This window comes from Linderina pennispora (genome assembly GCF_002104995.1).
Source record: "Linderina pennispora strain ATCC 12442 chromosome Unknown DL89scaffold_14, whole genome shotgun sequence".
In the NCBI taxonomy this organism is placed as follows: Eukaryota; Fungi; Kickxellomycota; class Kickxellomycetes; order Kickxellales; family Kickxellaceae; genus Linderina; species Linderina pennispora.
Genome location: NW_024468262.1, coordinates 357,083 through 378,187, shown reverse-complemented (window position 1 = coordinate 378,187; position 21,105 = coordinate 357,083). Strand labels below are relative to the sequence as shown.

General features: G+C 55.3%; 12 protein-coding genes across 12 annotated transcripts; 4 read left to right on the top strand and 8 right to left on the bottom strand.

Annotated features, from left to right (window-relative positions):
• Positions 1–136: 136 nt before the first annotated feature.
• DL89DRAFT_259968 (YL1-domain-containing protein) lies at positions 137–1,087 on the top strand (the record flags this gene model as incomplete). The annotated part of the gene is made up of 1 exon (XM_040885730.1): positions 137–1,087. The coding sequence occupies one exon, from the start codon at positions 137–139 to the stop codon at positions 1,085–1,087; it is 951 nt and encodes a 316-aa protein (XP_040740819.1).
• On the bottom strand, positions 1,043–2,692 carry DL89DRAFT_269904 (peptidyl-prolyl cis-trans isomerase-like 2). Its single transcript, XM_040888475.1, has one exon. It carries the CDS (start codon positions 2,663–2,665, stop codon positions 1,124–1,126), a length of 1,542 nt encoding a protein of 513 aa, XP_040740818.1. The 5' UTR covers positions 2,666–2,692; the 3' UTR covers positions 1,043–1,123.
• Positions 2,693–2,822: 130 nt separating this feature from the next.
• On the bottom strand, positions 2,823–3,734 carry DL89DRAFT_226302 (DNA-directed RNA polymerase III subunit RPC6; the record flags this gene model as incomplete). The annotated part of the gene is made up of 1 exon (XM_040884801.1): positions 2,823–3,734. The coding sequence occupies one exon, from the start codon at positions 3,732–3,734 to the stop codon at positions 2,823–2,825; it is 912 nt and encodes a 303-aa protein (XP_040740817.1).
• Positions 3,735–3,823: 89 nt separating this feature from the next.
• Positions 3,824–5,860, bottom strand: DL89DRAFT_60858 (imidazole glycerol phosphate synthase HisHF). The gene has a single exon (XM_040891868.1). It carries the CDS (start codon positions 5,560–5,562, stop codon positions 3,901–3,903), a length of 1,662 nt encoding a protein of 553 aa, XP_040740816.1. The 5' UTR covers positions 5,563–5,860; the 3' UTR covers positions 3,824–3,900.
• Positions 5,861–6,624: 764 nt separating this feature from the next.
• Positions 6,625–7,419, top strand: DL89DRAFT_226424 (RAI1-domain-containing protein; the record flags this gene model as incomplete). Its single annotated transcript, XM_040884811.1, has 1 exon — positions 6,625–7,419. One exon carries the CDS (start codon positions 6,625–6,627, stop codon positions 7,417–7,419), a length of 795 nt encoding a protein of 264 aa, XP_040740815.1.
• Positions 7,352–8,491, bottom strand: DL89DRAFT_269902 (uncharacterized protein). The gene has a single exon (XM_040888474.1). It carries the CDS (start codon positions 8,449–8,451, stop codon positions 7,438–7,440), a length of 1,014 nt encoding a protein of 337 aa, XP_040740814.1. The 5' UTR covers positions 8,452–8,491; the 3' UTR covers positions 7,352–7,437.
• A 2,676-nt stretch (positions 8,492–11,167) lies between these two features.
• Positions 11,168–12,571, bottom strand: DL89DRAFT_269901 (uncharacterized protein). Its single transcript, XM_040888473.1, has one exon. It carries the CDS (start codon positions 12,499–12,501, stop codon positions 11,431–11,433), a length of 1,071 nt encoding a protein of 356 aa, XP_040740813.1. The 5' UTR covers positions 12,502–12,571; the 3' UTR covers positions 11,168–11,430.
• A 248-nt stretch (positions 12,572–12,819) lies between these two features.
• Positions 12,820–13,020, bottom strand: DL89DRAFT_214066 (uncharacterized protein; the record flags this gene model as incomplete). Its single annotated transcript, XM_040884259.1, has 1 exon — positions 12,820–13,020. A coding segment is annotated over one exon (201 nt), but the record flags the coding sequence as incomplete, so codon positions are not given.
• An 854-nt stretch (positions 13,021–13,874) lies between these two features.
• On the top strand, positions 13,875–14,582 carry DL89DRAFT_295211 (exosome non-catalytic core subunit RRP40; the record flags this gene model as incomplete). Its single annotated transcript, XM_040890614.1, has 1 exon — positions 13,875–14,582. The coding sequence occupies one exon, from the start codon at positions 13,875–13,877 to the stop codon at positions 14,580–14,582; it is 708 nt and encodes a 235-aa protein (XP_040740811.1).
• Positions 14,583–15,497: 915 nt separating this feature from the next.
• DL89DRAFT_275792 (alkaline phosphatase-like protein) lies at positions 15,498–17,170 on the top strand (the record flags this gene model as incomplete). Its single annotated transcript, XM_040889356.1, has 2 exons — positions 15,498–16,904; positions 17,054–17,170. The coding sequence occupies 2 exons, from the start codon at positions 15,498–15,500 to the stop codon at positions 17,168–17,170; spliced, it is 1,524 nt and encodes a 507-aa protein (XP_040740810.1).
• Positions 17,136–19,146, bottom strand: DL89DRAFT_60827 (uncharacterized protein). Its single transcript, XM_040891867.1, has 2 exons — positions 18,137–19,146; positions 17,136–17,677 (listed from the first exon to the last, which is right to left on the bottom strand). Exons 1-2 carry the CDS (start codon positions 18,793–18,795, stop codon positions 17,278–17,280), a joined length of 1,059 nt encoding a protein of 352 aa, XP_040740809.1. The 5' UTR covers positions 18,796–19,146; the 3' UTR covers positions 17,136–17,277.
• Positions 18,717–19,668, bottom strand: DL89DRAFT_60800 (uncharacterized protein). Its single transcript, XM_040891866.1, has one exon. The coding sequence runs from the start codon at positions 19,346–19,348 to the stop codon at positions 18,839–18,841; it is 510 nt and encodes a 169-aa protein (XP_040740808.1). The 5' UTR covers positions 19,349–19,668; the 3' UTR covers positions 18,717–18,838.
• Between the last annotated feature and the right edge of the window lie 1,437 nt (positions 19,669–21,105).

Here is a 21,105-nt window from a genome sequence, read left to right as displayed (position 1 = left end):
AGCCGGCGCCCCATACTCCAATTAGCTGGCAACTATCGATGAGGTACATGGCGGTGATGGTAACCCAAGGGCCGCTATGAGGCTTGCATGCTTGAACCCTCTAACTTCAGCTCGTCCTTTTCACATCTATACAACTATGAGCGCCACGGCAAAACGATCCCGGCGTGCCAATGCTGGCAACAAGCTGCGAACAATGGTTGAGGAAGAGCAGGCCAAGCTCGACAGCGGCGAGATTGCTGGCAGCGACGAAGACGAGGATTTCGTCAAGAAGGGCGATGAGGAGGATGTGGTTGATTCCGATTTCGAAGAAACGGACTCCGAGGTCGAGCACGCGGCCGCCGACGCCAGCAAACTGGCTGAAGCCCTGATCGCCAAGGCAGAGCGCAGGCAAAAGCGCAAGCTGGCGAAGAAGCGCATCGTGCCGCGGTTCGCCAGCCTCAAGACCAAAGCGAAGAAGGAGCCTTCTGACAGCGACTCGACGCGCAAATCCAAGGCGCCGGAATTTGCGGTGCGGTTTTCAAGCCGCTCGTCAGCAGTGCGCAAGGCAAAGGAGAGTGACATGCTGAAGCACGAGCGCGAGGTGATGGCAGACATTAAGCGGAGGCACAAGAAGCCAAAGAAGGCAGAGGAGGCGGCGCTGACGCAAGAGGAGCTGCTGGAGGAGGCAAAGCAGACGGAGAAGCTGAACATGGAGAAGCTGAAAGAGTTCCAGGAGATGGCGGCTGAGGAAAAGATGCGACAGAGGGCGGCCAGTGCACGCAAGGCACCGCTTATCATCCAGCCGGTTGTCCACTGGAAGTCAGCGGCTGTCAGTTCTGGAGAGCCGCTGGTGCGGGAGGTGAAGACGGAGTATTCGCTGGACGAGATCGATGACAAGCACTACCCAGTCAACCCGTGGAGCCGCCGAATGCTGATCAAGGACCCACCGCTGTGCCCTGTCACCGGACTGCCTGCACGCTACTTCCACCCGCGAGTCAGGGTCCCGTACGCCAATGCGCGGGCGTACCGGGTCCTGGAGGAGCTGGCTCGCGGCGAGCACGCATACTTTTATGATCTGGGTGTGTGGGGAAGCTCAGCATCGCTTTAGCCAATTGTATTATAGCTGCCATTTATTGAGATCGAGTTACCAGTCACCGAAATCACCAAACTTGTACCCGCTCTGTGCGTTGGACTCTTGTTCAGCGTCTGCTGCGTGCTTTGGATTATCGAGATGCACCTTCTTCAGGTACCTGCCAACGCCACGCCTGGACGCTGTGGCAGTTGACCCATCTGCCGGGTCGGCCCTGGGTTCTGAAGAGCGCGATGGCACCTTTGTTCCGAGCCATGTAGTCGTATTGCGCTCATGCTCCAGCTCCTCTTCCTCTGTGCGTTTGCGCTTACCTTCCTTCAGCGCCTGCTCGCTTTCCTCATGCTCAATCTTGCGCTCCAGTCGTTTCTGGAACTCGCCAAACGGATCCACAAACACCTTGACGTCCTTAATCACAACGTCTTTCTCGGGCCGGTCCATGCTATCAGTTGGCACAGCCTCGATCTTGGCCAGCACAGGCAGCCCGCCAACGACACGGCCAAATATCGTGTGCTTCCCATCCAAGTGCGTGGCAGCCCTATACAGAATGAAGAACTGCGATGAATTGGTGTTTGGTCCACGGTTGGCCATCGACAGGACGCCGCGCTCTGAATGCGACTTGCCCTGCTTGATCTCGTCCTTAAAGTCCTTGCCCCAGAAGGACTTGCCACCACGGCCTGTTCCGGTAGGGTCGCCGCCTTGCAGCATAAAGTTTTTGATTGAGCGGTGGAACTTTACGCCCTTATAGTAGCCGGACTGCGCGAGCTTGATAAAGTTGTAGCAGGTGATAGGGGTCTTGTCGCAGTACAGCTCCAGGTTAATGTCGCCAAAGTCGGTTACTATGCGCGCATAGCCCTTGTCCTTGACCCGCGCAAACATGAATTCCTCGTCACCAATCGTGTCGGACTCGTTCTTGGTCACCGGCGTCATTGTAGTCGATGTGAACGACGCTGCAGTCTGGCCCTTCGAGTAGCTGGCTGCGTTGTATGGCCGTTTCTCCGTGCTCTTTGGAGCTGCAGGGGTACCGGGCTTCACAGATTTTGTAGCACCGGATGTGCTCTCTTTGCCCTGAGCAACGACGGCCTTCTTCTTTGCCTTTGGATCCTGTAGAACGATAATGTCCTGGCGCTTGAACGGCTCTCCGCTGACCAAATCCGTCCAATTTTTCTCCTTGATATTGAACTCCTCGAGTGACTCCCACAGATACACATTCCCGCTTTTTGCGTTGGCTGCAATCTTTGAAAACTCGCTGAACGGCTTCAGCGACACCGGGTCGACATACTTGCCGTCCTGGTTCTTGTGGTAATTCAGTGTAACCAGATCGGTTGCTGCCAAGGGCTCTCCAGTCACCGGGTGTTTGTGGTATTCTTTGATGTACGCTTCGATGTTGTCGCGCTCGAATACAGAGCCGTCCCGAGTGCACACAGGCTCAGTAAATGGCCGTAAGGAAAGTGTGCAGCTATCAAACGGCTGGCGTTGCGCGGCATCCTTGATTGATTCGATCTGCGTCTTCTTGCCGCCAAAAGACATGCCTCCTTCGCTATGGGCATTTGCCCATTCGCTCTGTGCAATGTACGGTTTGTCCGTCCAGCGTCCCATGATATGAGTGTAATAAAAGAAATTGCAATCTAGATGGCTAAAATGCGGTAAATCACCAGTTACAAAAATCAACTGACCACTATCAAATATTCCAAATATGGTTCTGATCACATGTACACCCAATAGCCATGTATTATGTAGACCGATGGAGTTTTACTCAGAATGATAGCCACTTTTTAAAGTACTCGCACTTGCCCGGGGTAATGACGCCGGTATCACTGCACTTGTCAAAGACTGGGCACCGCCCGCACGGGATATCAGTGAATGGCGAGTCCTTGTCAGTGATCCTCAGCGCACGATACATAAAGTCTTTGCCGCTGGACGATGTCTTGCCCGCATCCATCTCAAAGGCAGCAGCAATCCGCTCGATCTTGCCATCATACACCAGCATGGTCAGCAGCTCCTCAATATTCTCGTCGCTCAGATCAACGTTGGTGATGTTGTGGCCCGAGATAAACCTCTTGATCTGCGAGGAAGTCTTGAATCCTGTATACGATGCAGGGTAGATAGCCTGCGGGTTGTGCTTCGGGTAGCTGTTTGCGTAGATAAACTGATAGCACTGTTTTGCTAGCTGGTTGATAAAGTCGGTGTCCAACTCCTGGTCCGTATACCAGGGCCCGCCCGTGATCTCCGACGACGGCGTCATGTCAATCAGCATATACAGCTTGCGCGTCGGGTGCTTGACAGACTTCACCGACTTGATCAGCGCCTTTTGCTCGAGCGTCTTCAGCGCCCGTGTAATCACACCCTGCAAAAGGTTGGTCTTCATTTTCAGCGTGCGCACCCAGATGCCCTCGTTTTTGCTCGCCTGGATGTGCTTATACACGAGCTGCTCGTCGGTCGTCAGGCCTGCCAGCCGCGCTAGCTCGTCGCTGCGCACGGCGCGGTACCGCACCTGGTTTCCAACCTGCAGTAGCTCAAGCATACCCTTTTGGAGAAGCCGGTTGACGCCGTTGACGATGGCCTCGAGCTGCACGCTTTCGGGAAACGCATCGCGTAGCTGCTCGTTGTCAACGCCCTGTGCCTCCTCAAGGGCTATCGAATAGATTGTGCCTTCAACGTCAGCCATGGCTGCGGGATGTATGTGTAAGGGATGTAAGGAGCTGGTTGGAATAGTGAGATCAGGCTAGGCAACGATCTGGTGCAAAGGGAAAATTTTTTCTCCGATCGAAGGAGCCCCACTCTGGCGTGTGCTGAGTTATGGAGAAAAATTAGGACATCTATGGATTTGTAGACTAAGCGTTTCTGGTCTGAATGCCCTCGGCCTTCAGGTGAGCCTTGACGTCGGCGATCGGCACCTCGCGGCGGTGGAAGATGCCCGCAGCCAGTACGGCATCGGCAGCAGTGGCCTTGACAACCTCGGAAAAGTGCTCGGGCTTTCCGGCACCGCTGCTAGCAATGACCGGGATCTTGACAGCCTTTTTCACATCGCCAATCAGCTCCAGGTCGTAGCCTGAGTTTGTACCGTCCTTGTCCATGCAGTTGAGCAGCACCTCACCGGCACCCAGGGCCTCGCAGGAGGTGACCAGCTGGTGCACGTCGATATCGCGGCCCTCTCGGCCGCCCTTGACAGTGCACTGGTACCAGCAGAATTGCTCGCCATTAGGGCCCGGAAATGCAGTCTTGACAACATGGTGGGCAGGAGCGTCCTCGGGTCCGCTGACGTAGACGCGGCGGGGATCCACCGAGATCACCACAGCCTGGCGGCCATAGCGCTCAGCGATCTGCTCAATCGCCGTGGTCCCGTCCAGCGGCGTCTCGCCATCGGCGATTCTCTTCAGGTACCGCTCGGCGGCATACACAGCATCGCTGCCAATGGACACCTTGTCAGCACCCGACCGGAAGTACTCGCCAGCGACCTGAACCGCCGGCCACATGTGCTCGCCATCGGGGTCGACAATATCACGCACACCACCACCAATGGTCAGGGGCACGAAGATACAGCGCGACGCCTGTCGCAGGACCTCCAGCATCGGCGTGTCCTTGAACGGCATGTTGCGGAAGCTGGTGATGTTCAAGAATGCAATCTCATCGGCGCCCTCATCGAAGTACCGTCTTGCCAGGTCCACGGGTTTGCCCAGATTACGCACATCGCCGCCCTTATCAGCGCTCTCGCGCACATCGTACTGGTCGCCCTTGGTTACAACAAGATCACCGACGTCGTTAGCACGGACATCCAGGCAAGCAATCACACGCACAGTGAAGGCCTCAGGGATGCTACTCGGCGGAGCAGCGGGGCTGGCGCTGGCTGGCCGCACCAGATCGCTCTCGATAAATGATTTCAACGCAGCAAGGCCGGCGGCGCCCGATTTCTCCGGATGGAACTGCGTCGCAAACACACTGCCCTTCCATACTGAGCTGACTACAACCTCGTCGCCGTACCGAGTCGCACTATGCACAAACTCTGTCTGCGAGCCCTGACCCGTATATGGCACGCCATACGAGTGCACGAAGTAGTACCGCGACTGGTCGCTCAGAGCCGGCGCTGCCAGAGCCTCAGTGCTGTGCACAATCTGCGTGGCGTTCCAGCCCATGTGCGGCACAGTCTTTGTCGAGTTGTCGAATAACTTGACCTGGCCCTCGAAGATCCCCAGGCCGGGCTCGCTCGGCGACTCGTCGGAGCCGTCAAACAGGACCTGCATGCCCACGCAGATACCCATCAGGGGCCGTCCCGATGCCACATATGCCTTGAGCGGCTCGACAAACCCCTTGGCGCGCAGAGCCTGCATGGCATACCCGAATGCACCGACTCCCGGGAAGATGATCTTGTCAGCCTTGTCAAAGTCCTCGGCTGTCTGGATGTACTCGATGCTGTATCCGATCTTCTCCACCGCATTGAGCAGGCTGCGCACGTTGCCGGCTCCGTAGTCTAGCAAGTACAGCTTTTGCGACGTCATTTGTAAATAGAAAGGTGACGCTATTGAATTCGAGTATGGAAAGTAGGATAGCGAAAAGACAGCAGAGCCAGAGGTCGTGCCTCGAACCTTTTAAGAGCACATTCTTATGCTCAAGCCCAGGCGTGCTGGGCGGAACGATCCTAATGACTCACTCGCCATAGAGCAGAATTCTGGTATTCAATCCACTGGAAATGCCAGGACGGACCACCGCCGCTCCAGAAAACACAGCCTCGTCAATAGCCTGGCTCACTGGATTCTGATATGGTGCCTGCGCACAGACACCTCTCAGCAGAATCAGGACATCAACCTCGCAGACAATTCGCACATGAGATCCTGGCATAGGCAGCTGAGGGAACATTCTGAAAATGCACTCGGTGTCTACAGTGGTTGACACCGATGCTCCCAACAGAACTGACGGAGCCTGGCTAGCCTGGCCGTAAATGCAGCGCAAGATGGACCCAGGCGGACCCAAGGCGAAAGGGGTAGTGCAGACATGCCGGATTCCCTGGAGGGCTCACACGACCAGTGCCACCACCCACAATGAATCCCAGGCCCAATATAGCGTCAACACAACAAACATGTGGCTGACTCATTTTCATGATGACACAACACTTTCCTGCAATTTGTTCATCTTCCTTTACTCGTAGCATGAGCTCTGGTGATGCTACTGATGCACCATCCCTGAAGCGTGCTCACCCAGGAACCACAGTCGATCATACCGCAGCACCGAAGCAACCCCGAACAGAACAGCCTGCAAACATGCATCTACCCGTAGCTCGCATCCCCATCCACCCGCTGTCGCAGTACCGTCGCGCCTGCCCACGCTTCACCGAGCCCAAGGAGGTTGTCTCCTTCAGTTACATCAAGAACCGCACCGTAGAGATGAGCGACAGAGAGCTGAAGTACTACTACCCGGCATCTCTTTCCCCGCGGCCCTGCCTGTTTGATAGTTTTGAAAAGCAAATCAAGCGCGACCACACTATCAACGAGCACATTGACGGACTGCTGGCAGCCCTGGGCCATTTGAAGGACATACAGCGGGACACCAATGCTGATTTCGTCATGTATCGTGGCATGTTGACCAGGATGTTCACCACGCCGTACAGCCTGCGCGATTCGTGGTCGATGAACGCAATGCGCGTTGGTAAAACCATCTATATCGAAGATAACGTCACTGACGACATGATTGCTCAGCGCGACGGCTCCTCGGCATGGCACCAGAAACTAATGTACAGCGGCTACCGCTTCGAAACTCTGAGCACCATCGACAAACCGCCCAGCCAGCTGCTGCCCAAAGATCCGGCTCTGGAACAGCGAGCCAACAGAATCGTCGATACCCACGAAGAGTATTGCTCTGTGTTCAAAATCACACTTGGCAACAACTCTATCATCTCCGGTGCGGAAGTCGACTGCATAGACCGCGAGAAGCCTGCAGAGTTCCCTAACCGCTACTACCGCGAACTCAAAACCAGCGGGCTTTTGGACTCGCCGCGCAAAATCGAGACGTTTGAGCGATTCAAGCTGCTCAAGTTCTGGGCACAGTCGTTCATCGCCGGAATCCCGACCGTCACCGTCGGGTTCAGGGGCGACGACGGCGTGCTACAGAGTGTCCAGGATTTCAAGACTCTCGACATTCCGCGGCTCGTGCGCAACAAGAAGCGCATGTGGGAGGCCAGCGTGTGCATGAACTTTGCTGATCGCCTACTCAGCTCTATCAAGCAGAATGTGGTCAAGGACGGCCCCGAGACGCAGTACCGGATTGCATATGACAGCAACAGCCAGGAGATTTCAATAACTCGTATGGAAAATATGCCGTCGTTTCTGACAGCAGAGTACTATTCAAAGATCTCTCAGTAAAACAAAATAACCTCCTCCTCAGAGCTGTGTCTGGCGGAACTGCCAGTACTTTTGACGCGGCAGATCGCACTCAGTCGCCAGCACATCGCACGCGCTGGATGCAAGCTCAATCGCCTCCTTTTGTTTCTCTGGGACATCCTTCGCCTGCTGCTCGTAGATATCAACCAGTGTTGCCCAGTAGAAGGGAGTGCCACTAATCGCGGTCAGGTACTCCTCGTCGGCCGCCAAGGCCTTGATCTGCGGCAACAGCGACTCGTACAGCTTCTCCGGCGCGTGACGCAACAGCAGCCCGACAATGAACGACCACGGGCTCTCGTTGTTCGGTGCCAGCTTGATTTTCTCCAGCGTATAGGCTAACTCGCGCTCCACAACGTCAGCACTCAGGCTAGAGCCGCCAGCAACTAGCGAAAAGTAGCGCTGGTTCCACGCAGAGTTATTGCGTATGTCCTCGTCGATTTTCACCGCCACAAACGCCAGCTCCTGGTCCCACAGCCCGTATGTACGCACAAGCCACTGCCGATATGCCCATGCGTGGAAGTTCTTCGACTCCTCGTCCAGCGACTCCGCCAGAAATCCAAGCTCGCGACGCAGCACTGGGATCGCAACACGGTCGTCCTGCGACATGCCCTGTATGCTGGCTGGATCTAACAGCATTTCCACAACGGCCTCGCGGTGGTGCCAGAGTTGGTAGTTTTTCGGCTGCATTGCTGACAGATCGGCTACCCACGAGAGCTCATCTTCCATGTTTACTTGCAGCTCACGCACGAGCTTCTTGCGGTACACCCACACCGTGTAGTGCCCTGGGTTCTCCTCGATCACCAGGCTGGTCAATTTCAGCGCGCGCTGCGAAATCTCACCCTTGGCCATCAGTGCGCGCAGATAGTCCATCATTTCTTTGTAGTCTTCAGCATACGCAATCGGGCAGACGGGGCTGGCAGTCTCCTCTTGGGCGAGTGGTACCACGTCTTTCCACTCGTCTTGCTGCGACATTGGCAGGCATGTCACATCCTCGCTCTCGGCTACCTGAACCATTACTAATTATTGCAGAGTGTACAGTGAGGCTGAGCAGAAAGTTAGGAATTGGCTGTAAAAAATTGCGAACTCTGAAATCTTTGTTTTGTGGCAGAAACAGTGATCACCAAGCTTATGGACGTGATTGAGCAATATCCGCGAATAGAGATAGTATTTTCATGATATTGCAGATATCATTCTTTTTCAGGTCGATTTATATTTGTTGGGATTTCAATACTTGTTCGACAGACTGGTCGCGTACAGTATCACACCTATATTTATACGCTAAGTATGCTTTACGCTTGAGTGTGCAATATTGATATCGACTACAATGTAGCTGAACATACTTTGCACACAGGCAAATGAATAGAGTATGCCAATTATGTAGAGCACCAAAAAAGGTGTCTGTATGCGAGATATCTCTTTTTTTTCTTGTTTAGCTCACCCATTCGAGCTGATCCTCATATCCTAGCCTAAAATGCCTTTGGGATACGTTAGAAGAACAATTCATTGTACTTTGGTCGAGTATTCCTTGAGCAAGTACTCTAATGTGTAAAAGGCATCAGTCTCATAAACTCCACACTCAATAAATATGCACAGCTGTGCATTTACCGTGAAACCTCTTAAAATACAGTGTTCAGTCTGGAACGACGCCATCACTGGATTCCCTCCAGTCCCCACCTTGATGACGATGATCTCTCTACCTATTGCTCCCTTATACTGTATGCAGCGGTCTTGCTACCTTACACCAAGCTACCGTTGCTCATATCCAAATCTAGGTCGTGTCCTTCGTGGATCCTGTCATGACTTTTGCCTTCTCTCCAGTCACCTCGTCAATTTGTCAGTGGATTGCCTGTTTGGCTGTCTGCCATTTAGATCTGGACACACACTGCTCGTCAGTTGCATGGCAGTTGCGCTTACAAGCGGTATCTAACATCTCCAGCCTTTTTGCTCAACCAATAGACATGATCGACGTGAGTGTAGGGGATACACATGCTGCTGACTATACATCTGCTTTTGGAAAATACCTACCTCAATAGGCAGCCCTAAGAGACTGATGTCCTTCTGGACCGCTGGTACATACTCGTCGACTACAGAAGCCTTGCGAATACCTGGCAGTTGCTGAATCAGTCTCAATGAATTGTCTCCCTTTGCACCATCTCTCCAGTCCCAATATCAGGCTGCTCCAATATGCTGCTGGCTGGCTGGGTGTCTGCTGTTTCTGGCGACAGGCCATGAAAGCACCTGGTGCATGGTCGTGTTCCATCCTCCTGCTTCTCCTCATAGGCAGATCCGACAGCCTACGCCTTTTCAGAGAACACACCAATCCAGGGGAAAGAATAGGCAGTATCCTGCCTGGATCTGGCATGTATACACCATAGCCATCGCGTATCCCTACTCTCCAGTCCAGGGCCTGCTACCGCTATCAGTGTAGTACTCTGGGTTGTCCTCGCTATCGGATCCTTCTGTGCTGGAGGCATTGCCGTCCTCAATCGCGAGCCGGTCGTCAAACCAGGTGCAGAAATAGGCAGCGCCAGATTCTGGAGGCTCATGTAGTACTTGCAGGAGCTGTAGATGGCAGTGCTCTAATGGAGCGCTGTGGAATAGTGAGAGTACCTTCTGGCCAAGGCATACCGGGTTATCCAATTATGAATGTTCTCAGACATAGGGAAATGGGGTGCTGCCTGCTCTGTTTTGGACCTGGTTTTGCTGGGAAAAGTGCCTCAAAGGATTGCGTGGATGGAAAATGATCCAAGGATGAGTGAAATGAAAAGCTGCTGCTCCTCGCAGTGTGAATTTCTGCCAAAAGTGCAGTTTCTGATGTTAGCCACTGAGAGACGCTGGATGGCAGAGGCACCAAAACCAGGTATATGTTTTTGGCTGGTTGCTGCAGACAGTGTCAAGTTGCAGGCCATCAACTTTACTCCAGGCGAGGTATCTAGATGCTCATGACAATCTGACTGAACCCCTGGATATCTGTCGTCCTGGTGCTTGTTGTGAACATATAGCCATTCGTATGGTGGATACAGCTCCTGCGATATACAGCCCTCCAGACTCAGCATATCGACTGCTGTTACGGTAGGGACTATAGCTCGGCGATTTCAGCATATGAAGGTACTGGGCGAACCGCCTGAATGCTGCACCCCCATGCTGGGAACATGCTTTCCTAGGGTGTGGAGTCAGAGATACTGTGCTGGCTAAATCCAAAATCCTGGCGAGAAGGCTACCTTGCAGGTTTCCAAATGTCTTGCTAGGCATTATAAACAGCTAACAACGGAATTTTGAGAAGATGGAATGAGGATGGGAGAATTTCATAATGGTAGTCTTTCCTTTCATACTGGGTTTCTGAGTAGCGAGTTCCTGCTTAGCTGGCTGTTGAGTACGACATAGTGAGCAGGTAGAATAGACAAGTACACTTCCTCACAGGCTTTCAGAAACAGCACAAGTGCTTGTCATACGTGAGATTTTCTTCCTTAGAAGCGCTGGGCACATGGCTAGATTAACAAGCATAAATCGTGGAGGGTTAAGAGATAAGGGGCACAGGTGTTGTCTGATTTCTTATGTCAGCAGCACTCAGAACCAGACGGTATGGACAGAGATTACGACCACCGACATGTTCGCCTGGCTGCCATGTGGATTGGTGCTGGGAGGTGAAATTGTATAAAGCTAAAAGGCAGCATCTGCCGACAAGCTGTTGTTCTCTTGCTGAAGGGATATGGCACCATTTGAGGTTAGCTTTTTTGCTTCTGTTGTCCGCAAGGGCCTTTGCGATATATATTAGATAACTATCCAAATAACGAGTAATGTATGGTATACTATGTAATGGCGCATTTAATTGGACGATCGTTGAAATGTGATGAAACTAGGTGTTTGCCACACCATGTCTCCCCCTTGAAAACCACACAGTACGTTCATATACCAGTGTGCAGTTAAATCAGCTGTGATGTCATGTGTCGCATCATTTTAATGATTTTCATAATTAATATTCGTATATACAGCTCACACAATTGCCCAATTCTCATCTTCATACTCGACATTATCGACTGCATCGTCGCATACATGCAATTGCCTCAGGGTCTCATGCACCTGCGGCTTCAATACATCCTCATTCTCTCTCCCACTTTCCGTGTACATGCGCATAATGACCTCGACGATATCATACAAATCCATCCCAAACAGCTCCGCTCCATCATTATCGTTGTCGCCGAGAGCCACCACAGCCCGGCGCAAATTCCGCACTGCGTCTGTGACCTGCTCTAGCGCGACTCTCACGCCCTGGCAGTGGCACACGTAGGCAATGTCGTAAAATAGCATGGCCAGACCGGCAATGAAGCTGGTGAGATTGCTATCGGCGATTGTCAGGGTGGCTTCTTGTGCATCGACATGGCGCCAGTGCGGACGAATCACCAGGCTGGGTCCGCGCTTCGACACAAGGAATGGCAAGTCTATATGCATGTAGTGCGTCAGCACGCTGAATATATGTATGACATGGCCGACGCACGCATTGATGTAGTCATTCGGATATTTTGCCCAGTCCTCACGGCGCGGCCATGGCAGCCCGAACAGCCTATCTCCTTCACCTAGCAGCACGTAGATGTCGTCTGCTGGTTCATCGAGCTGCAGGCCGACAATGTCACACAGTGCATTGGCTAGGATGAGTCTGTCTTTGCGTAGCATCAACTGGACCTTCTGGTTCCTTGCCGCCATCTTCTGTTCGCCATCTGCTGCCTGCTGCAATTCGACGGCAAGGTGCGTTCGGCTGCTCTTCGTGGCATCTAAAAGCTGTGCGCGCCGCTGGGCGATGGTGGCAGCAAGCAGGTCACGCTGTGTTTGGGCTTCTTGTATTTGTCGCTCACGGGCAGATATTTTCGTTCGTAGACCGGAAATGCGCTGGTGGTGGCCACGCATTTGCATGGTGTGGTGGTCGTAGAGCAGCTCGTGCGTGCCGGTGTGCTGCAGTGAGGCGTCCGGGACTTGCTCTAGGAGCCAGCGGTGCTGGCGTATGCGGTCCTGGAGGCAGGCAAGGCAATAGTATCTCTGCTTGGCGTTCTTGCAAACATTGCATTTCATTGCCGAAAGGTATGCTGAATTACGAGTGAAGGAAATAAAATGTGCTGCGAAATGAGGGATTGCGGAGAAGAGAAGCGGCTTGCTCCAGTCACACGCACGAAAAGGTGCAGGTAGGTTTCGTTGTTAAAAACACGACTATAGAAGAGCCTACATGATCGAACAATTGGGTGCTTCAGGCACCTTAATCTCGCCGTTGTCGTCGAGCTCCATATCGGGCGACAGCACCTTGAGCAGCTCATTTGGCGGCTGCCCGCAGTCCTGCATCTTCTGCATCAGGTCCACAATCCTCGGGTCGTTGACGGTGCCGTCGGTGATCTTGTCAAACATTTCCAGGATCTGCTTGACATACCCGTGCTGCTTTTCGTACCGCTCGCAGTCCTCCTTGGACAGCGTGTCCTTATTCTTCTCCAAGTACTTTGGGTATTCGACATCCAGGTCCTTGAGCGGCTGGTACAGCATGTCCTTGGACATGAGCTGGCCAATGACATCGTCAACCAAGGAGTCCAGCTGCGTGTCGTCGCCCAGCGAGTCCATTTGCCGCATCAGCTCCTCCATCATATCGCCGCCGAACAAATCGGCAGTCTCAGCGTCGGCCATCTCGTTGCTCTCCTTGAGCTTATCCATGGTGGCCTTGATCTTGTCCTGGAACGACAGCGGCTCTTCGGAGGAGGGCGTGGCTGGAGCCTCCTGCGCAGCAGAAGCAGCAGCGCTGGCCGGGATTGAGGAATTGTCGGTGCGCAGCGATGCCATGTCCTTGAGCAGCTGGTCGATGGTTGACTTCATCTGGTCGCTCTCGGAGCTGTCGCCGCCGTTGGTCTTGAGCAGGTCCTCCATGCCCTTTGTCAGCTGGCGTGCGAACTCCTCCTCAAAGCTGGCTATATCCTCGGTGGTCTCTGTCGAGCCGGAGGAGGACTCTGCAGGCTTGTCGGCGGCGGGCTTGGGCGCAGGCTTGGGTGCGGGCGCGGTGAACTGCTCAAGGGCATCGTCGAGCAGGTCGTCGAATTCGTCGTCGTTGAGGTGGGCCATTATTAGGGGTGGAGATAAAGAGGGGTGGAGAAAGAGTAATTGAGGCTGAGGAGCTGGAATGCAGCAAAACAGCAAAGAGCGGTTTGTGTGTCGGTTTTGTATCTGGGCACGGAACAGACGGAGCGGACACTTCATTCACATGCTCCGCCGTTCCTCGTTTTCGGCGCCTATTCCTACCCATGTGCCTTCCCGTTGCGTGAATCTGCTCTTTTAATCACCGGATCAACACCGCGCCCATGTCCCAGAATTTTTTTTGTTCTTGCACAGGGTATTTCCGCAAGCGCCTACAGACGCGCTGCCTTCGCCTTAGCACTTGTTCCCAATCCCCCTTTTTAACACATATCAGCATGGCGGACACAAAGGTGGTTATCCCCGGCGATGTCATCGACACAACGATACACATGGAGACCGGCGACGGTGACGACTCGGTCGTGCGCCTGGGTCCGGGGCTGACGCAAATCAACGACTCGGTCACCTCGATCTCGGCCGGCGTCCTCCACAGCAACCCCGAGACGCACCAGCACTGGGTCGTCAGCAACAAGCGGCGATATGTGCCGGCTGAAGGCGAGCCTGTTGTTGGTGTGGTCACGGCCCGGCACGGCGAAGGCTACCGGGTGGACATTGGATCGGCGCACGACGCGCTTCTCCCGCTTTTGGCGTTTGAGGGCGCGACCAAGCGCAACAAGCCGAACCTGGCCGTCGGAACGGTTGTCTATGGTCGCGTAGTGGTGGCGAACCCGGTGATGGACCCGGAGATTGAGTGCTACAACTCGAACACGGGCAAGGCCGAGGGGTATGGCGAGCTGAGCAGCGGCTTTGTGTTCCAGTGTTCGCTGGGGCTGGCGAGGCGGCTGATGGATGCGCAGGCGCCTGTGCTCAATGCGCTGGGCGACGAGGTGCCGTTTGAGGCAGCGGTGGGGTTGAATGGAAGGGTGTGGGTGCATGCGGAGACGCCGGCGGCCACGATCCTGGTAACCAATGCGATCCGGAATTCAGAGTTTTTGGATGCCAGGCAGACAAAGCAGATGGTCAAGGAGCTGCTGGCACGGCAGTGAGGCGCAGCCTGCATTTGTGTCTAAAACATTGAATAAGTGACCAAATCAAAACAAAAAAAACTGCGCTAGGAAATCCGCACTCTGCCCAAACGACACAAGACAGTAAAGCCGCCGCCGGTGTTTGTGAGGCGAAGGATATTAGCAACTTTTGTTTTCCACAAAGCAGATTGTTGCCTATCAGTCAGCTGACGGAATAGATAGTGCGGCTTTTCGGCACACGTGCGATAACGGCCTTTGGCTGTAGCGCAGCAACGGCAGTGCGGACATCCTGAAGCCTTCGCCTTTTCTTCGCTCCGGCTCTCCAAGACTCCTTCGCTCTGCTTTACTCCTTAACCACACCTCTTCTCTTTCCCCTTCGCCTTTATATTCCTCCCCTTTTTTACATTTGTTTTTGACTTTTGCAATTCCCTTTTGAACAAACCTTTTTCTTTACAACTCGCCAGACGTTATTCCTTAATTTCAGACCCCTTTTTTTTTTTTCGCTCGCCATGGCACCTCGTCTTCCCGAGAAACCCAGGTCCCAGGGACAGATTCCCTATGCGGCAGTGCCTACACGGGCCAGTTCTGACAGTCACGAAGGGCGCCATAGTCTGGTGCGGCAGGAGGCAGGCGAGATGAGCGACTTTGAGGACCACGACGAGTTCCTTGGCTCTGGAACGCACCCGGGTGCGATGGAGGTGTCGGATAACGACACGCTTTATTACGGCGCGAGTCTGGGCGCCCGCCGGCGTTTGAGAAAGGTAAGGCGTCAAATTTCAGCCAGCCAGTGGCTTATTTTTGGGGAGAGCGGAAGGGACTAGACAGGGTGTAACTGTTTGTAAGACACATTTAAACTCACTTGTCCAAGCGTATTGGGTGTAGGGCAAGGGCTTCTGGGTCACAGTGGTTGCGCTGGTGACGGTCTCGATGTTTGGCATGGTGTGGCTGTATTTCGACGGCATCAGCTGGATGCGGCGGTCCAAGAAGCGCAATGTGATTCTGATGATCAGCGACGGGTTTGGGCCAGCGTCTGAGACGATGGCACGCAACTTTTGGCAGCAGACGCACAAGCTGCCGGTCGGGTTCCAGAGCCCGCTGGACGAGATCCTTGTGGGCTCGTCGCGCACGCGGTCGAGCAGCTCGCTGGTAACGGACTCTGCAGCAGGCGCAACGGCGTTTTCGTGTGGTCACAAGTCGTACAATGGCGCTATTGGCGTGATGGACAGCGAGTCGCCGTGCGGCACGGTGCTGGAGGCAGCGAAGCTGCAGCGCAAGATGCTTACTGGGCTGGTGGCGACGAGCCGGATTACGCATGCGACGCCGGCGGCGTTCTCGTCGCATGTGCTGCATCGCGACATGGAAGATTTGATTGCCGAGTACCAGATTGGCAACTACTCGCTGGGATCCGTGGTGGACCTGATGTTTGGCGGCGGGCGGTGCCACTTTTTGCCGCAGAGCGCCGGCAACGACAGCTGCCGGATGGACAACCGCGACTTGTGGAGCGAGGCGAAGCAGGCTGGGTTCCGGGTGCTGAAGGACCGCAAGGCGTTTGACCAGCTGGAGACCACCAAGGAGGTGCTGCCGGTGCTGGGTTCGTTTGCGCTGTCGCACATGGACTATGACATTGACCGGAAGCCTGAGGAGCAGCCGTCACTGGCGGACATGTCGGACAAGGCGCTGCGGATCCTGAAGTCGGCAACCAAGGACAGCGACTCTGGGTTCTTCCTGATGATTGAGGGCAGCCGCATCGACATGGCAGCGCACACGAACGACCCGGCTGCGCATGTGCGTGACATCATCGCGTACTGGGATGCCATTGCCGTGGTGCGCAAGTTTGTTGACGAGAACCCCGACACGGTGATGGTTAGCGTGTCGGACCACGAGACTGGCGGCTTCTCGGTGGCCAAGCAGCTGACGGCCGAGTACCCCGAGTACCTGTGGAACCCGCATGCGCTGGAGCCAGTCAAGCACTCGATCGAGTACATTGCGCCGCAGATCCTGGCGCTGGGCACCAAGGACAGCGACAAGTACGCGTTTGTGCGCGACACGGTGTTCCCCAAGTGGATGGGGATTTCCGACGCGACGCACGACGAAATCTCGGCGGTTGCCAAGGAGACCGAGTCGGTGCGGCTGCGGCAGCTGCTGAGCGACGCCGAGTCGACTCGCGCCCAGCTCGGATGGTCGACGCATGGGCACAGCGCGGTGGACGTCAACCTGTATGCGTACGGCAGGGATGCGCATCTGCTGGCGGGGAACCACGAGAACACCGACATTGGGAATTTCATTGTGGAGATGCTGGGGCTGGACCTGCAGGCCGTCACGGCGCTGGTGCACAGCGATCGCGTCCGGCAGGAGACGGCGGCGGTGAAGGAGGCGTGGCTGGGGAGGCGGGATCTGGATGCTGCTGACCACTACCCCCACTACCACCACTGAGCAGCGAGTTGTTTTTCATTTAGCGGCCTCCCGTAACAATAATAACACATGATTCGCAGCGGGGTGTGGGGGTGGAGTGCGGAGGAGACATGCCAAATTTAGATACGAAGGATAACCAAAATACAGCGAATCCTCAGTCGGTTGATTTTCTCGAAGGGCTGAAAAGCAAACATTGATTTGTGCCAATAAGCTAGCGATATGGAATTAGTGTGGGAACAGGGGAGGGAGCGGAGGGGAGGAGAGCTATTCATGGAAGGTACAGTTGGCAGATTCTAAAACGAAGTCATTGGCTGGGTCGGGCGAGATCACGTAGCACATCATGCAAGCTAGCGACAGTCTGGTGTAGCATGCTGGTGAGGCCCTTGAGTGTCTCGACCTGCACGTCCATCTGCTTCTGCTGCACCAGGAGCCGCTGGCTCTCGAGGTCAGCCTCGCGGGCCTGCATTTCTAGCCGCCGCTCCTCGAGCCGGACGCGCTGGGCCTCCAGCACACGCTCCTGCTCCAGCGCCTGCTTCCGGAAGGCCAGCTCCTCGCGCCGGAGGTTGAGCTGGAGCCATTCGATTTCCTCACGCGGGGCGGGCGGCGCCTCGTCGTCGCGGGCGGCTTGGCGCATGGACCCGCCGAGCGGCGCCGTGGTGGGCTGTGGGGCAGACACGACAGGGATGGGCATTGTGGCCGAGGTGGCCGTGGCTGGACGGGCAGGCATTTCGCCCAGCGGATCGTATAGGCGCGGCGGGGCGAGCTGCTGCTGCAGCCGCAGGGGCAGCGGCGAGCGCTGCGGCTGCTTGGCCTGCAGCGGCGCCTTTGCAGGCAGGAACTGGGCAGGCGAGCGGCCGTTGACCAGCGCCATGGTGGGGAAGGTGCGGCTGCGCTTGCCGCCCAGCATGGTGGGCGTGTCGTCGTCGTCGAGCCCGCGCTTGGGGGCGATCTTGCGGACCAGCTGCTGCCCATGGGGCATCGACTCGGCGCTGGCTATCCGCGGCGGCGACGCGCGTGGCACGCTGAGCGACGTGCTGGCCAGGCTGGGCGAGCGGGCGCCGGGCCCATCCTTGTGCCATGGGGCCTGGCGTGCGGCGGGATTGAAGATGGCATGCAGCTTGAAGTAGTTTGTGCATAATGCCTCGGCCACCTCGTCGGCGCGCTTGCCCTGGTGCTTGGTGGAAAAGTCGGGCCGGTGTGTCTCGGCCTCGGCCCGCTGGTAGCGCTTCTCAAGCGTGCGGATCTTGCCCTCGATAGCGCGGCTTGTTTTGCTCGGCAGCACGTCGCGGATGATGCGCTCGTGGCAGTCCTTCTTGCGTCGCGGCTCGTTGAACAGCCGCCGGTTGCTGGGCTCGTACAGCCAGTCGATCAGCGCCGATTCCTCCCATGGCAGCCACAGCGCGTACCCGGCCTTGCCCTCGTCGCTGTGCCCCGACCGCTCGTATATCGCCTCGCTGTGCGAGTACCGCAGCCCCGGCGGCACGTCGCCCGCCTGCCGCTGGGCTGTCTGCCCGCCCGCCTGGCTTGCGTCCGGCGACGCCCGCCGCCCCGAGCCGTCGTTGCTGAGCGAGGATTTTGGCCGGTTGTTAATTGCTGGCGAGCCGTTCGGCTCCCGTGCTGAGCGGTGGTACGCCTGCATGCCTGCCTGCGGGGACTCTGACCGGGCCGCGGCTAGCGACCGGTCTCTGCTACTGTTGTTGCTGCTGTTGTCGAGGATATGTGCGAGCTTGGAAGCATGCTCGAGTGCAGATTGCCCCTGGCTTGGAATGTGCTCGTGCTCGGACGGGGTGTTTGTCCGGTCGCTGTCGTGACTATACGCCATGCTTGAGAAGGAGAAAAATGAAAATTTAAAGGGGGTGGGCCATTCAGCAAGTGTATAGAAATAAGAGAAGACGAGAGGGCGAAAAAGGGATGTTGTGGACAAATGCCGCAATAGATACGAAATCTGTCGAGCCTATAGGCAGCCGAGCAGGACTTTTTTCTTTTTGAGTGCCAAGACGCGTCAAGCAGCCTGCCAGAGAGACTGTCAAGAGCAGGGGAACACGCACAGGTGCCCTTGAGGGGGGAGAGCTGCTTTGTGCTCGGGTATCCTTAGGAGATACTACTGGCGGTGTATCCCTCCAGGTCTGAAAGTTGTGGACAAGGTATTCCCTGCCCTCCATATCTCTTTTATGATGAAAAACAATTGCAGCAGCGGATGGCCCACAAAGGCGTGGGGCAGCGAGGCGACCCACTCGCAGATTCGCTGGCTGCCTATTGGGCCACCACCACCTGCTCTGCGTCGAATTCTGAAGGGAAAACAAGGTGTGCCGCTGCTCAAGGAAAAAGGAGAGGCGAACCGGTGGCTGCGCAGCTAGCGACGTACCCGCTTGCATGATGCAGCTGAGCTAATTCCGAGCTGTAGGGTTCGGGCTTGCGAGCGATCGGATATGTGCCCTAAAAGAATTGCCCGGTCTCCAAAAAAATAAAAAATAAAAAGACAGTTTGTAATCCTACCGAGATCACCTAGCACAGTCCCGCGCTCTTAAAATGGCCAGACGAGCATGGGCAGAGAAAGAAAGCGTCCCACGCCCACTGGACATCGCAATCGTGTCAGCGCACATGGTCCGCTGGCGCCTCCACTCGGATTCCTCCACCCAGGTTCCCCCGCTGTCGAGGGCTGACTCACTATCGCCTGGCAACGATGCAAATAGCAGCACCCGGTCCGCTTGACCATTCCGGGTAACCATCGCCGCTGGCGCTGTGCCAGGATCCAATTGGTGCACACCATGCTTTTTGGCTGCAGGCTGCAAGGGGAGGCACAGCATTACCGCCGGGGCTTTTTTGGCCCCTCCCCTTTTGGCGCTACCTCGGGATATTAGTTTATCAGCAGGGGCAACTACTGGCCGGCACCAGCGCGAGACGGCCGGCACGCTGGAGGCCATTTTTGCGGCGTGGCGAGCAGGATGGATTCCCCCGCCTCGCGCACGGACAGCGGCCCCATTGGCTGGACCCGCACGCTGCATGCTATCCTTGGAGTTGCGTGCCCCGCCCGCCCGCCAGCCAGCCAATCCACACGCATGGCCCCGCGGCCAAAAGGACTTTCCTTGGTTGACACTTCCTAAATCATTTTAAGAATCGGATGGTCGCATGAAAGCACGATTGGGGGGCAATCAGCGAAGCTCAGCGCCACAGCCCGCGGTTTGCGGTCTGCATTATTATGTCCGCGCATTTCGCACTGTATCGTGTCCGGAGGCATAGTGGAAAATCGATCGGTTAGCCAATTGCGTGTAGAGCGAAAAACGCACAGGGGATTGCCATTTTGCAACTTTAAGGCAAGCCGCATTCAAGCCATTTCGTGCGTAAGATGGTGGGGGGAGGCGCTGATCACCCCCCCTCGCTCGCAAACGTCGCCTTGTGCTCGCCTTGATGCAATAGGAAAACCTGGCCATCCGCTTTTTCGCCGAATACTCCTGCTCTTACGCGTTCGCCCTTCTGCCCCGCTACCCCCCGGGCGGTTTTCAAGAATCCCACTTCGATATTCTTTCAATTGGAGCAGAGGGATTTGTTTACGCGCACGCAGAAAATTTTTCCAGCACTGGAGGCAAACAAATACAGGTCTTTTTCTCTTTGCCTTTTTGCTTTTATACTTTGTTCTCCCCCTTCTCTTTATTTCTGCATCGATTTCTTATATGCTACCAGCGCAGTATTCTACCGGCTGTACGCGTCTGCACCTTTCTGATTATTATATAACCACTCTTCCCTCCACTTTTTTCCCCACTCGCGTTTTCTCCTTATTCACTCACCTTTCCCTTTTGCTCAGTCACTGGGTCTGTGCATGTGTCTCCGAACATCAGGGAGATAAAGTCTTGTGGTTCTGCCTCGCGCTGGAAGGAAAGCAAAAAAGATTTCCTTGACAGGCTTTTTCTCCTATCCTTTTTGCTGCTCTTGAACCTAATTAAAAAAAAGGTACTCCAGCTTTTTGCATCCTCCTTCTGCATAGCTTCTTGCTTTTGACTGCTCGCCATTACAATTTATGCACTTTGGGCCTTTTTCCTTTTGCTCTACAACAATCCGTCAGTTGCTGGGCCATTTTCTCGTCGTGAAACGCGTTTATACATGACCGGTTCCTCCATTATATTAATACACGCCC